The 13,956-nt window shown below is 45.1% G+C and overlaps 1 protein-coding gene and 1 pseudogene across 3 annotated transcripts; one reads left to right on the plus strand and one right to left on the minus strand.

The window, feature by feature from the left end:
- Nucleotides 1-660: 660 nt before the first annotated feature.
- Nucleotides 661-1,214, minus strand: LOC308436846 (chromobox protein homolog 3-like; annotated as a pseudogene). The gene has a single exon. The product of its transcript is annotated as a chromobox protein homolog 3-like (transcript).
- A 2,845-nt stretch (nt 1,215-4,059) lies between these two features.
- On the plus strand, nt 4,060-13,179 carry LOC308437198 (sodium-dependent glucose transporter 1C-like). Of its 2 annotated transcripts, none has more exons than XM_080938258.1 (4): nt 4,060-4,280; nt 8,425-8,593; nt 9,190-9,306; nt 10,336-13,179. In XM_080938258.1, the coding sequence occupies exons 2-4, from the start codon at nt 8,545-8,547 to the stop codon at nt 11,451-11,453; spliced, it is 1,284 nt and encodes a 427-aa protein (XP_080794384.1). In that variant the 5' UTR covers nt 4,060-4,280; nt 8,425-8,544; the 3' UTR covers nt 11,454-13,179. The 2 variants fall into 2 exon arrangements, with proteins under 2 accessions (XP_080794384.1, XP_080794383.1); XM_080938257.1 differs by having other exon boundaries at nt 4,171-4,311.
- The last annotated feature ends 777 nt before the right edge of the window (nt 13,180-13,956 follow it).

Consider the following 13,956-nt stretch of genomic DNA (forward strand, 5'->3'; position numbering starts at 1 on the left):
TTTTCTGAAGGGAGAGCTGATATGGACAACATCCTGTAAATAAACTACTGTGTTTACTTGATAACATATCAATTCTCATGTAGTTGCTTTTAAACTCTCCAATAAATTCGACTCTGCTTAATCTGAAAGGTTATGGTTTAGGAAAATGTTCACAATGATGGAATTTCTTTTGTTTTCTTCAGTTGTTTTGAGTATTAAAAACAAGACAAAACAAACAAGTTATATGTTCTATGTATACACTACATAAGAACAAAAACCCCAGAATGGTCCTTCTGTGTCCCAGTTAAAAATAAGTTCTGACCTTAGTAATGACTGTAAAATCTCCCCAGCGTTTAAGAAAAGCTATTCTTCAAAGCCAAGGAAATACAACACGGTATCAAATACTCTACTGTTAAAGGAAGCCACTACAGAAAGCTCTTACTTGCTCAAATGAATCAGTGCCTTTTGATGCAGAACAAAACCCAAAAAATATCCCAACTACTGTCAATACTTTTAAAACCAGCATATCAAACTTGATTTTCATCTGAATGCTATTTTTTTCTGCACTAGTAATTCAGAACCCAAGATCCAGATTATATATATATGTATATATATATAATATATAGAATTCTATATTATATATATATATATATATATATATATATATATAAATGCAAACAATTACTGTGCTTCATCTTCAGGACAAGAATGCCAAGTCAGCCTCTCCTCATAGAAGGCAATGACAATCTGAGGACACTTCATATTCGCCTCCTTTACCAGCACCAGGGCAGCCTCGTCTGAGTCCTTTCCTGTCATGAGAAACATGAACTCTCCACTGCTGTCTGTGGCACCGATTATTCATTCAGGATCCAGACCCCCTGGCCAAGCCCCTGGTTTGTCAGCAGCATCTCTTTTCTTCTTCGATTTGCTATCATCAGATTCACTGTCAGATAAAGATTTCCTTTTTGTACCATCCTTTTCTTTACCAGGCTTTTGAGAATCAAGAAATGCTTCAATTAATTCTGGACAATCTAAATTTTCTTCTGGTTCCCAAGTATTATCAGCATCTGTGAACCCCTTCCACTTCAGGAAATGCTCCACCTTCCCATTCACTACAGGACGGTCCAGTACTTTTTTTCTACCACAAATTCTTCAGGCTCTGCCTCTTCAACTTTTTTACTCCTTCCATTCTGTTTCTTTCCCATTTTTTGCAATGTAGTTTTATTGGAGGCCATTTTTTAAAGTTTAATCGGAGACTTGAAGAGTGCACCGCGGACTCTCAGGGCCGCGGATCCTGCAGAGTCTCCCGCTTCAGCTCCGCCACATCCGAGAGGAGGGGGCGCGGGCAGCTCCGCCGTCAAGATGTGACTCTTTAGAAACAAAATGCTCACATATTCACCTCCCAAAGGTGGTAGTATATTTCTTTAACTTGGGAACACTGAAAAGTGCCAATCCTGACATTTTCTCCACGCCACTACCTCACGGAAGAAAACCAACAGTCTCCTTTCACAAGTCCCAGGAGGATTTGTGCAAAACAAACAAACAAACAAACAAACAAACAAAAAACAGATGTTGTGGGTAAGATTAACTGCCCCAATTGAGGTAACGACCTTTGCCTAACATAAAAAATAAATACCTTTTGAGGCAAGAAGTTCCAATGGACTCAAACCCGTCATAGAAGACTATCAAGAAAATGGGCTACAATCCCTGCACCAGCATTCACATCGCCCCAACATTACCTATAAAGGAAGCAAAATGGAAGAGGATTCAGTTTCCTAACCATGGAGAAATGGCAGTCCGCTTGCTTTTACTTACTGATGTTTATATTTATGAACAGAATAGGACATTTTCAGACAGGATATGCAGTTATCTTTACTTTTGACATAGTTGAGAGAGCTCATTTGTCTGACATCATTTTCGCTCAGAGGGCAGAACCAGAGCTTTTAGCCAGAGTGTCTGTGTACTTGGCAGAAGGCAAAACAGCTAATATTCACACATGGTTGCTATACATTTGGAGTGGTACACCATTATACATGCTGTGGAGACAAAGAGGATTTATGACTTCCTCTTGCAAGCCCATTTAAAATAGTTAACAAATCACAGAATTACTAGATGTTATCTATTTGCCCAAATAATTAGCCACCATTAAAATCTCAAGACACTTGACTGGCACTGGAGATGGTGCACACTTTTAATCCCAGCCGTGGGAAGCAGAGGCAGGTGGATCTCTTGAGTTTGAGGCCAGCCCAGACTACAAAGTGAGTTCTAAAACAGCCTGGGTTACAGAGAAAACCCGTCTGAACACAACGATGACAAATCCCAAGACACTCTAAAACTGGTTTTCAACCCGTGGGCCAATCCCATAGGAGGTCACATATTGGCTCTCCTCACTATCAGATACTTGATTCGCAACTGTAGCAAACTTAGAAAGCAAAAGTTATGAAGTAACAGCAAAATTGATGATCTGGTTGGCGGAACTGCATGTGCTGGCGGTGTCTTGTTCATGATGCTTCTTCTGTCTCTAACCTCCTCTTTCAGGCTAACAGGTGCCACATGCAAAAGGACAACTGGCAATTGCTGTCAATCTCAGTCCCTACAGTAATCTTTGGGTGGGTCCAAACAGGAAGCCTGCAACACCCCTCAGTGCCTAATTGCCTCTTTGGAATATGTACATAAACACTGGGCATCAGAAAAGGTGATCTCTTAAGGTAAACTAGTTTTGGAAGCCCTCCCCAACAACAGTTTATAGGGTACACTGAGGGTGTCCTGTCCACCCCAAATACAAAAATGGTAGCCACGCCAAGGGACACAAGGCATTACCCTTTGCTGAACCAGCCATTTAGGACTAAGTATTCAACAGTCTTGTTCTCAGCATTTTGACTAGTTAAAGTTTTTTGCACCGACTTCTACTCACTGCTAAAACAAAATGCCAAGGGTAACATTTATGTAAAGGTGTAAATATAAGTCTTTAGAAGGCAGTCTGAAAACACATGCATTCAGGAAACCAGAGGTAGGTTCCTCCCTGGGTCCTATGATCTCCCCAGCCATGGGATTTGAACAGACTTATAGTACCAAGCTATGTGGAGTAGGTCTTAAAGCCAAACAGAAAGTGGTTAGTTATGTCGCCATTCCCCCATGCCCAGCAGGTTGGGTACTGTAGTAGGCAGAGGGATTTCCACTTTAAAGTGCCCTTACAATTTTTGTGTTCTGCAGGTCCCACAGAAAATTTCCAAACACACACATTGAGATGAACCAGAAAAACGTCTGAAATCGTCTAATTAAGAAATGAAGACAAACATAGTAGGAATGGAGAGGAGTTGGAAGCCGATTTAAGAAACATTTCTGAGACAAGCAGGGAAGAAGTTAATGATCATATGATTGAAGGTGGGAAGTTGGTTTACAGGTAACAAGACCACGTTTTGTAGTGGCTTGGTAGTCTAGGGAGCGGGTATCAGAGACAGAATAAGTGGGAAAGAACCCCAGATAAAGAATAGAATGTGGTAACATTTGAGGCTATGGTCCCTGTGGTCAAACAGATGGGACCGCAGTGGAATCCTGAGTGTTGTGTAAATTAACTGAGATACTTCACTTGTGAGTTAAAACGGTAAGGATCCACAACTGTCTGTGGAGTGAGAAGCTGACGTTGAACATTCTCATACGTCTAAGGAGCAAGGGCAAAAAGGTTTGGGAATCGTGTAGAGACAAGACCTTTGGGTTTCCAGGTGACCCAAGAACTTGCGGAAGCTGCCATCTTGCAGTTCCAGGCCGGTCTTCTTTCTACGTTTTGCAACTTCTTACTCTCTGGATCCTGTGGTGAGAAACTCCCCGGCTCACCTAATTGAGACTGGGCCAGGAAGTTCGATCTCCAAGGCAACCACATCAACTTCCGGTTTGAAGAAGCCTTCTGGTTGGTGAGTGGCCTTATTTCCGGAAAGTGATCCTTGCTCTCCCGAGCCCCGGGGGCGGGACCCGCGCCTGCGCAGTGGGAAGGCTTTGCTCCGGGGTCACGCTCTCGCGGGCCCGTCCGGGCGGAATTAGCGCCCGGGGAAGACTTCGGGGCCCCGGGGCGGGGCTGAGCGCCGCCCTGCACATCGGAGGCCTGGTGCACGGAGCCCGCTGGTGGAGCCGCCACGCTGGAGCTGGAGCTGGAGTTCGGTGGGGCTGGAGGGCAGCGGCTCCTCCCCGCCGGCCCGGGCGCAGAAAATGAGTCGGGAGCTGTGGCCCCCGTGCAGAAAGGCCGTGCCCAGAGCGTGCTGCGCTGGTTCACCACCGTGGTGCTGTGTGCCGCCTTCCTGGGGCTGGTGAGAGCTGGGCCAAAACCCCCAGGCCAAGGTTGGAGCAGGCGTCCTGCAGGGAACGTGGTCTCCTCAGTGCCCTGCGCCGTGCATGACCCTTGGTGGATATGGGTTAATTCTCCTGGGTCTCAGTTTTGTCATCTGAAAAAAAAAAGGGGGGGTGGGCACAGTACGTTTCCAACACGAGCAAACTAAGTTTCCTCTTTCTGGGGACCTGACCAAATCCAACCAACTGCTTTAGTTCGCAGATGGAAAAATAGGCCCAGCAGAGAACGTGGCTTTTCTGGTTAAATGATAGCATCAAGGACATGTTTAAATCAAGCCTTAAACGAGTTTCTTCACTCAAGTGCAAGAACTAGAATGCCCTAAAGACAGTGTTTCCCTGTGACCCGAAACTCCCTGCTGTAGACCAGATGGCTGAAACTCATTGTGAAGATCAGGATGGCCTCAAATTTCATAGACATCCACCTGTCTCTGCCTCCTAAATGCTGGGATTAACACTGTGAATCACTGGCCTAAATTGGTAATTTTTGACTCGAGTGTCAGGAGGGCTAAACCTTTAGGGAGGAGAGTCCCTCAGAATTGGAGCCTCAGTTTCTTTAAACTATTTTGATAGGGAAGGAGGGAAGAACACAAGCGCTGCAGATGATGGCGCTCCTCACTTTGCGCTGGGTGTTACAGGTGCTTTGAAGGAATTTCATGAAAATCTGAACATGCTGTGGCTCTGTGTGCGTCTGATCTTTGTCCTTGGTGCTTGGGCAGGAAACACACTCTTGGTTTGGAGGTCCAGCACAATCTGATTTTGTTTTTTGTTTATTACATATGGGGGATTGACCCAGGGACTTCATGTTAGGCTTTCACTGAGCCGCATCCCAAGCCCACAATCAATGTTTCTCAATGTTCAAGTGATGTGGAAACATTTCCTTAAAGGTTATTAGGAATTTCACCTAAAACGAAGGCCCTTAGTTCTTGCGAGTACCTTGTGTAACATCTTGTTAAAGTCATTTTGTCTGTGTTATATGTTTTGCTAAGAAAGCCTTACAGTCCAAATGTTGCATGATGGCTTTGGAATGTGAGAAAAACCATAGATATAGGAACATTCAGATTACTTATCATCAGCATCAGATATACATCTCAAAGGACCAGCTCCGTGTGTGCCAGAAATATTGGCATCTTAATGTAAATATCATAATTTGGTGCTTGACAATTTAAAATTTTAACTACTAAATTTCTGTATTTATGCATATAGCATATTTGAAAATGTAAGTATATATTTTGAGAATAGTTTATTGATGTTCTTAGTTTTTGTGCAGATGGCGTGTGTAGAGGCGGGGCCTCTCACTGAGCCTGGAGCTCACCAGGTCAGCCAGACTAGCTGACCAGTGAGCCACAGGGATTTCTTTCCATGTTCTTCAGTGCTGGGGTTCTAGGCATGCTGCTGTTCCTGTGTGCCCTGGCTAGTTTTATTAAAGCCATCTAGAATCTGAAAAGAGAACCGTAACTGAGAAAAGGCCTCCATAAGATGCAGCTATGGAACATTTTCTTTTTTAAAAATTTATTGTATGAATGCTGTTATATATGCATTCACATGCCAGAGGAGGGCATCAGATCCCTTTATAGGTGGTTGCTGGGAATTGAACTCAGGACCTCTGGAAGAGCAACCAGGGCTCATAACTGTTGAGCCATCTCACCAGCTCATAGGGCATTTTCATAATTAGTGATGGTTGGGGAGGGCCCAGCCCACTGTGGATGGTGCCTTCTCTGGGCTGGTGGTCGTGATTCTATAAGGAAGAGGCCAAGCAAGTTGGTAGGCAGGACTCTTCTATGGCCTCTGCATCAGGTCCTGTCTTCAGGTTCCTGTCTTGTTTGAGTTCCTGCCCTGACTTCCTTCAGTGATGGACTGTGGTGTGGAGGTGTAAGCCAAGTAATTCCATTCCTCCCCAACTTGCTTTTTGGTCATGGTGTTTCACTGTAGCAATTGAAACTCAAACTAAGACAAGTTGGCACAAGGATAGTGGGATATTGCTGTGACAGGCTTGAGCATGTTGTTTGGAGGATTGTGGAAGGACTTTGGAACTTTGGGTGAGAGAAGTCATTGGGTATTGAGAGCTCACCATACTGTTCTTGTAGGAGCTTGGAAGGTAGGAATGTTGAGAGCTAGGCTGGAGACATGACTCAGGGGCTTAGAGTACTGGCTGTTCTTCCAGAGGTCCTGAGTTCAATTCCCAGCACCCACAGCTCACAGCTGTCTGTCTTGGGATCTGATGCCCTGTTGTGTGTGTGCAGACAAAATACCCATATGCGTAAATAACATCTAAAAAGAAAAAATGTTGAGAACAGCACAGTCGACTGAGGCCTGGCTTGTGAAGTTTCAGAGAAAAGCAGAGACCACCAGAACATTTTAGTTAAGAATCCGCACCTTTGGCTTGCTGGAGCTGAGGAATTGGCTGTGACGAGAAGGACACCAGAACCACTAAAGAGAAACCTTGACTTTGCTGGTCAGCTGGGCCTGAAGAATCAGCTCTGATTAAGAGACCAGCATCACTGAGGTGAAGTCTTCTGGGAAGTGTGTCCTCAGAGTGAGCACACAGAAGCTGTGTCCCAGAATTGGCTAAGGTTGTACCTCCTATTGGCAGCCAACCATAGTAGACGTCACCAGGTGGTGCTGTATTTGGAGGCATGAGGGAGTCATGGAGAGCAGTTGAGGCCTGGTACTGTGGGCAGGGCTGCAGTCCCTGAAAAGAGGCCAGGAGAAACTATTAGTGAAAGTGTAGCCCAGTTGCAGCAGAAGACCCCAGCATTTTGGAGATGCCAGTACCTTGGGATGACCACCAAGACCAGCAGGTATAAGCAGAATGGAGGCAGTCAGCCTAAAAGACTGCACTGCAGAGGGCAGAGAAGGAAAAGTGACCAAGCCTTTGGAGGAACCCAGAAGATTGTGAGTGAGACCCAGGCATTGGACATTGAGTTATTTACACTTTGAGAGTTTGGTTTTGCTTTTTTTTTTTTTTTTTTTTTTTTTTTTAAGATTGTTACTATGCCCTGTGTTTTCCCTCTTGAAGTAAAAAAGCATTTAGTTTTTATTTTACAGAACTCCACAGTTGAGATACTGGATTTTAAAGTGTTTGAATTTATAAAGATTAGGACCTTTGAAGATTGTAAAGTGTCTTATACTGTGTTGTTGATGTTACTGTGGGATCCTGGGGCTGAAGAGGTTGTGGCTTAACAGTGATATGTTTGTGTATCAGGTTGACAGGGGGTCAGTTGCCTGGCTAGTTTTATGTCAGCTTGAGAGATGCTAAAGTCATCTGAGAAGGAGGGAACCTCAGTTGAGAAAATCCCTCTGCAAGATCCAGCTGTAAGGGGTTTTTTCAATTAATGATTGATGAGGGAGGGCCCAGCCCATTGTGGGTGGCACCATCCCTGGGCTGGTGGTCTTAGGTTCTATTAAAAAAGCAGGCTGAGCAAGCTGTGAGGAGCAAGCCAGTAAGTAGCATCCCTCCGTGGCCTCTGCATCAGCTCCTGCTTCCTGTCCTATCCTGACTTTCTTCAAAGATGGACTAGTATGGAGGTGTAAGTCAGATAAGCCCTTTCTTCCCTGACTTGCTGTTTTTCCTGGTGTTTGATTAGCAATACAAACCTAAGATACTGTCCTTTTTATGTGAAAGGTGGGGATCTAGACTCAGGTCCTCATGTTCATGCTGTGAGTACTTTACTGACTGAGCCATCTCCTCAGCTCCTCTTTTTTTACATATTAATTATTAATATGGAATGGCCTTTTAAGGTACTGTTTAATGCCAAACAGTTAAAAATATTAAATAGTTTAATAAGTTGTATGGGTTGGGATACACTTGTGGTACCGACATTTTGGAGGCTGAGACAGGCAGTTGGAGCTGTTTTGAGCTACAGAGCAAGTTTGGAGACTCAAACTTCTTAAAAAGTATCAGAGGCTATGAGTAAAAAGCTATTGCTGAGTCATTGGCATTACTGCTGATAATGTACGTGTTTTCTTAGTTTTGACTTAATGTAAAACACACTCCCTTATGGTAGATGGTCATCTCCCTCCACCTGTGGTTTCTTGATTGTGGAAAAGCTACTTCTTGGTCAGCTTTCCAGTGATGGTGACCAGCCCTCTTGTTTTTAACTGTAGGGATTGAGCGTTGCTATCCTGGGACCCACCTTTCCAGACTTGGCAAGGAATGTGAACAAAAACATCAGCAGCCTGTCTCTGATTTTTGTGGGCCGTGCCTCAGGATATTTATGTGGCTCTATGATTGGAGGGGTCCTTTTTGGCTGTATAAATCATTTTTTACTTTTGGGTAAGTAAACACTGTTCTTTACTTCTTTGTTTCTGTCAACAAATTTATGACCCAACTCTAAATATGGAAGATTGATGATACCTGAAACAGGCAGTCAGCTGGCATGTACTCTGGGAGCCGGAGGGGGTCTATACTGCTCCCCCTGAGTGCTAAGAACTCTGAGCAACGCTGACTGACCTTTACTGTGATTGAGGCTCCACCCCAGGCACATGCACTGGCTGACCATGACTGCTTATCTGGGGTGGGGCGTGGCTTCTGGGACCATGGTGATCAGAATGAGTTTCTGGAGCCTGGCCAGGCTCTGTGGACTTGGGCTTGGAGATGAAGGGGCAGGAGATGGTAGGGAAGGGATGTAAGGAAGGATGTTGCACCCTTGTCAGAGCTGAGCACAGACTGACCCCCTTGGATCCTGACCCTGGAAAAGAGGGCAGAGCTGGTAGTATGCCATTTTCAGTAAGTTGGCGAGATTAAAGGCAAATCAACTGATGTATTAAAACTCCCATGTAAGCATGAATACTTTGTTGCTGATGATTAAGTAAGTACTGTGTTAGCAAAGCAGAGCATCCTTTAGCTGAGTTCTCACTGTTTCTTCTCAGGGGTGTCCCTTTCTGCTACCACAGCTGGTCTTTATCTCATACCATTCTGCAAGACAGCAGCCTTTCTGATTGTCATGATGTCTGTCTTCGGCGTTTCAATGGGCATTCTGGATACAGGTTAGTGAAGTGTTTATTGTCAGCTGTACTATTTGGGACACTACTGCTAGGGAAAGGACAGCTGATGACATCACACTATCATAGGAATGTCAGACTGGGACCTCGGCACCTCTTCAGGGCCACTCCTACCAAGCTCTCCTCGTCAATCAGAACATCCATTTTCCAGCCTTTGTCTGTGAAGTAAACAGAAAGTATGTTTCTCATGAGCAAGCGGTGATTTAGAATGTCTGAAGGGTCGTCCTGTGGACAGATAGCAGGCTGTCCTTTTAGGGTAGAATCTGGCCATTTTACTCTAGGAAGCTGTTGGGAGGGCAAAGCAAGAGTAGAGCTGTTGTGGGCTGAAAGGAACGGACACACCTTCCAGTTGAGCTCTGAGCTCAGTGTAGCCTGTTCTGGAAAATCCCTGTTTTCCACCAGCAGAGCCTCTTCATAGAGTTTGGTCACCCCAACTCCAGCATTCTTCCCTTCCTTTCTTCCTCTCACGCTGCTTGGTGGGTTCTGGGGATATTTGACACATTAGACTTGGTTTGCTCGTGAAGTTACGGAGTGGAAATGTGTGTCTATCTGAAAAGTTAAGAGGGCCAAAGAAGAGATGCTTCCAGCCGTCACCTCAGGGTCTTCATCAGGGCAGTGCAGAGTCTGGCTGTGCTCCATGCAGTGCTGTTGACTTCCTTGACAGTTACTACTAAGTGCAAACATACACAGCTTTCATGATTGGCGCCTGTCTGGTCCTAAAACCCATCTCTCTCTCTTTCCCTTGTAAGGAGATAGGTATGTGATGTGAGTGTGTTGTTAGCACATTTCATGAAGAGCCTGGCTCTGTGGGCAGTGGTTTACCAGCTTACAGATTCTGTATGTTAGGAAGGCAAGCTGTGATCACAGTGCACTACTGACAGTGGCTCAGAGCCTTAAATGCAGCCTTCCTCTTCCACGTTGGCTCTATGAAGTGTAGCTTCTCTTTTTTTCTTAATAGCAATGTAGTGTTCATACTGAATGATGGTTTATTCAAATCATTTCCTTTGTTGGTAGGTGGAAACGTCCTCATCTTGGATCTTTGGGGGGACAAAGGAGCCCCACATATGCAGGCCTTGCACTTCAGTTTTGCCTTGGGTGCCTTTCTGGCTCCCCTGCTGGCTAAACTGACCTGGGGTACCACAGCATCTGCTCAGAACCACACCGAGTCCGACTTTATCGCTCTAATGCTGAACCGATCCTCCAAAGCCAACGAAGACTCTGTGTTCGCAGTACCTGATGACAGGAATCTGCTGTGGACATATGCCTCCATTGGTACCTATGTCTTAGTAGTTTCTGTCTTCCTGTTTGGTCTGTTTTGTAAGAAACATTCAAGGCAGGAAAAATCTTCAGCATCTGCTCAGGGAGCTCGGAGGGCTAAATATCACAGAGCCCTGCTGTGCCTCCTCTTCCTCTTCTTCTTCTTCTATGTGGGGGCCGAGGTGACCTACGGCTCTTATGTATTCTCCTTCGCCACCACCCATGTTGGTATGGAAGAGAGCGAGGCAGCTGGCTTGAACTCCATCTTCTGGGGGACCTTTGCAGCCTGCAGGGGCCTGGCCATCTTCTTTGCAACACTCTTACAACCTGGAACCATGATTGTGCTCAGCAACATTGGCAGCCTGGTCTCCTGTTTCTTTCTGGTGCTTTTTAACAAGACCCCTCTTTGTCTCTGGATTGCAACTTCTGTGTATGGAGCCTCAATGGCAGCCACATTTCCCAGCGGCATCTCCTGGATTGAGCAGTACACCACCTTAACTGGGAAATCCACAGCGTTCTTCGTAATTGGTGCTGCCCTGGGAGAAATGGCCATTCCTGCAGTGATTGGAATTCTTCAGGGACAGTACCCAGATTTGCCAGTAGTTCTGTACACGGGTCTGGGCTCAGCCATATTCACGGCTGTCTTATTCCCTGTGATGTATAAATTAGCCACCTTACCCCTGGAGCGCCAGCGCAAAGGAAGAAGGAAGAGTGAGGACCAGAAAGCTCTGCTCTCCAGCTCTGAGCTACATGACTGTGAGGAGGAGAATGAGGAGGACGATGCAGAAAAGTGGAATGAAATGGATTTTGAAGTGGTTGAAATGAGTGATCCAGTACAGGAGTCTGTCCAGAGATGTGACGGAACCCACAGCTGAGGGCTCTGATCAGTTTCTTCCAGACGTACTGATGTTTGAGCCCCTTTCAGCCAGCAGCAGCAACTCTCTTGTGAATCATCATCAGGGCAAAAGGGAATAACACTTAGGCAACACGTCACGGAGTGATTTACTGCGTGGCCACCACTCCTGAGGACACCATTCAGAGCGGAGCTCTGGCTGACCTTCAGCGTGCATTGGCACTTGAAATGTATGTCTGTTTACAGGAAGTGTTGAAATTATTTCTAGTGCTTAGAATTCTCACCCTTGTGTAAATTACCATTCATTCTCGTGCACTAGCATCGCCTTAGGAGGCTGTTTCGTGGTCTCCACCTTACAGAAGGCGTTCGTGTGAAGGTCTGGGTAGTGTGCAGGGGTCAGCACTGCAGAAAACAAGCTGACGTGATCCTGTATCCAAAGAGCATCTTTGGAGATGGAATGATATTTTTCTTTCTTTTACCCTGTGTGGGGTTGGACTGAAAAGTACTGTTGACTGTATGTTCCTGTGAGAACGTGGTTGTGCTTCCCAGGGATCTAGCTTCCTCCCTGACTTCATGTTGAGTTCTTACATAAACCTGCCTTACTTTTATCTCCCGTGGTTACTAGAAGTGCAAATGAGATACTTTTTAGCTTTCAGAGTTTGTGCTTGTTTTGTTCTTGAGTCTTACTTTATATTATAGTCCAGGCTGACCTGGAATTTACTAAGTAGGCCAGGTTGGCCACCAACTCACCTTTTGTTTCTGCCCCGTGGATTTTCTAGTACAGGCATGTGCCACCATGCCTGGTGAAATGTGTAAGTTTTAAAGTTGTATAATATTTTTGGTGAATAAACCACTTATTTCAAATGTGTAAACCAAAAATGACAGGTATGAACATGCTGGAGTTTGCGCATCCTGACGTTTTGGCAGGCGTGGTATTTAGTGGCTCTTCTGCGTTCATTGATCTACAGCACGCCTTTTCCCTTTAGTCTGGGAGAATTTATTCTTGTTTCCCACACATTAAAACAAAAACAAAAACATCTTTCTAATTACTGTTCAGAGATTAGAATACTTTTGCTGACACTTTAAAAAGAGGTTATTTTTATATGCTGTTGTCTGTGTTGTTCAGAGAGCATCCAGGGACATGTTGATTTTATATTATTTTCTTAGCTTTTACTTTTGTCTAGTGCTGTTAAGTTTACACAGGGCCTTGCACTTGCTAGTTAAGTGCTCTATCTTGGAGCTAAGTTTCCAGGTCTGAAGTTTTAATTATAGAAGCTGTTTTAAAGTCACTGCGTAAGCGGCAGTGGTTTGGACAGGCCCTATGGTGCCCACAGCCTGCCTCATTAACAGAGACAGGGGCTGGGCTTTGCCATTGTAGGATTTGACCCTCACTGGGTTGGCGTATTAATCACATACATTCTGTAAGCCAGGCTAAAAGTTTAGTTTACAGATGAGGCCCAAGCTGTTTGTGGTGATTGGAGGACTAGTGTTCCCTTCAGGACCACTCCATGAGTTTGAAGTACCTGGAAACCAAATTAAGATGGAAAGACAGTGGGATGGCCAAGGAGTCAGACATGAGGGGTGTAGCTTCTAGGAGTGTGACAGAGCTAGTCTGGGCCAGCCTTTGGTAAATGACTTATACCTTTCCCCACGTTTTGCACTGAGTGACAATGAATTGCTATATGACTGCAGTATCTTTGAAATCTCTCACCAAATTTTAAGAATTTGGTTTTTTTTTTAAGTGCTTACTCTCCTAAAAATAATAAAAAAGGTTTAAATTTTTGTGTGTGTATGTGTGACTCTTGACTGTTTTGTGGCATCTGTGTAAGTATACCACATGGGTGCCTGGTTCTCAGAGAGGTCAGGAAAGGGGTTAGCTCCCCTGGAACTGGAATTACAGATGTTGTTAGCCACCATGTGGTTGTTGGGAATTGAACCCAGGTCCTCTGAAAGAGCAGTCAGTGCCCTTAATCGCTGAGCCATCTCTCCAGCCACATGACGCGTTTCTTGAGCACCGCCCATTGATATTCCATATACCCATGGCCACCCTGGTTCAGGTTACTAACACAACGCTGGAGGAGCTTGGTGAAGGAGCTGGCAGTGGGGATTCTGGCTCCTCCTTTACTGTGTTGCTCTCACTAGAGTCTGGGAGTGAGCTTTGTCCTGTTTTAAAGCATGGCGTTAGGCAAATGCACATTCTACCTTCAAGACCTCCTTTGCAGGGCAGAAGAGAAGAGAGGCATAGGAATAAGAACTGGGCATCAAACCTGGTGGTGGTGGCACACACCTATTATCGCAGCACTTGGGAGGCAGAGGCAGAGCTCTGAGTTCAAGGCCAACCTGGTCTACAAATCGAGTTCCAGGACAGCCAGGTCAGTTGCACAGACAAACCCTGTCTGTATAAAACCAATCAATCAACAAACAAACCAAAACATCAATAACAACAGAAACAAACCTTGACGTTGAACTTGAAGATCCACATTAGAAAGTCCCTAAACCGAAATGTAAATGGCCCAGTGAGGACA

Source organism: Micromys minutus (genome assembly GCF_963924665.1).
Source record: "Micromys minutus genome assembly, chromosome: 25".
In the NCBI taxonomy this organism is placed as follows: Eukaryota; Metazoa; Chordata; class Mammalia; order Rodentia; family Muridae; genus Micromys; species Micromys minutus.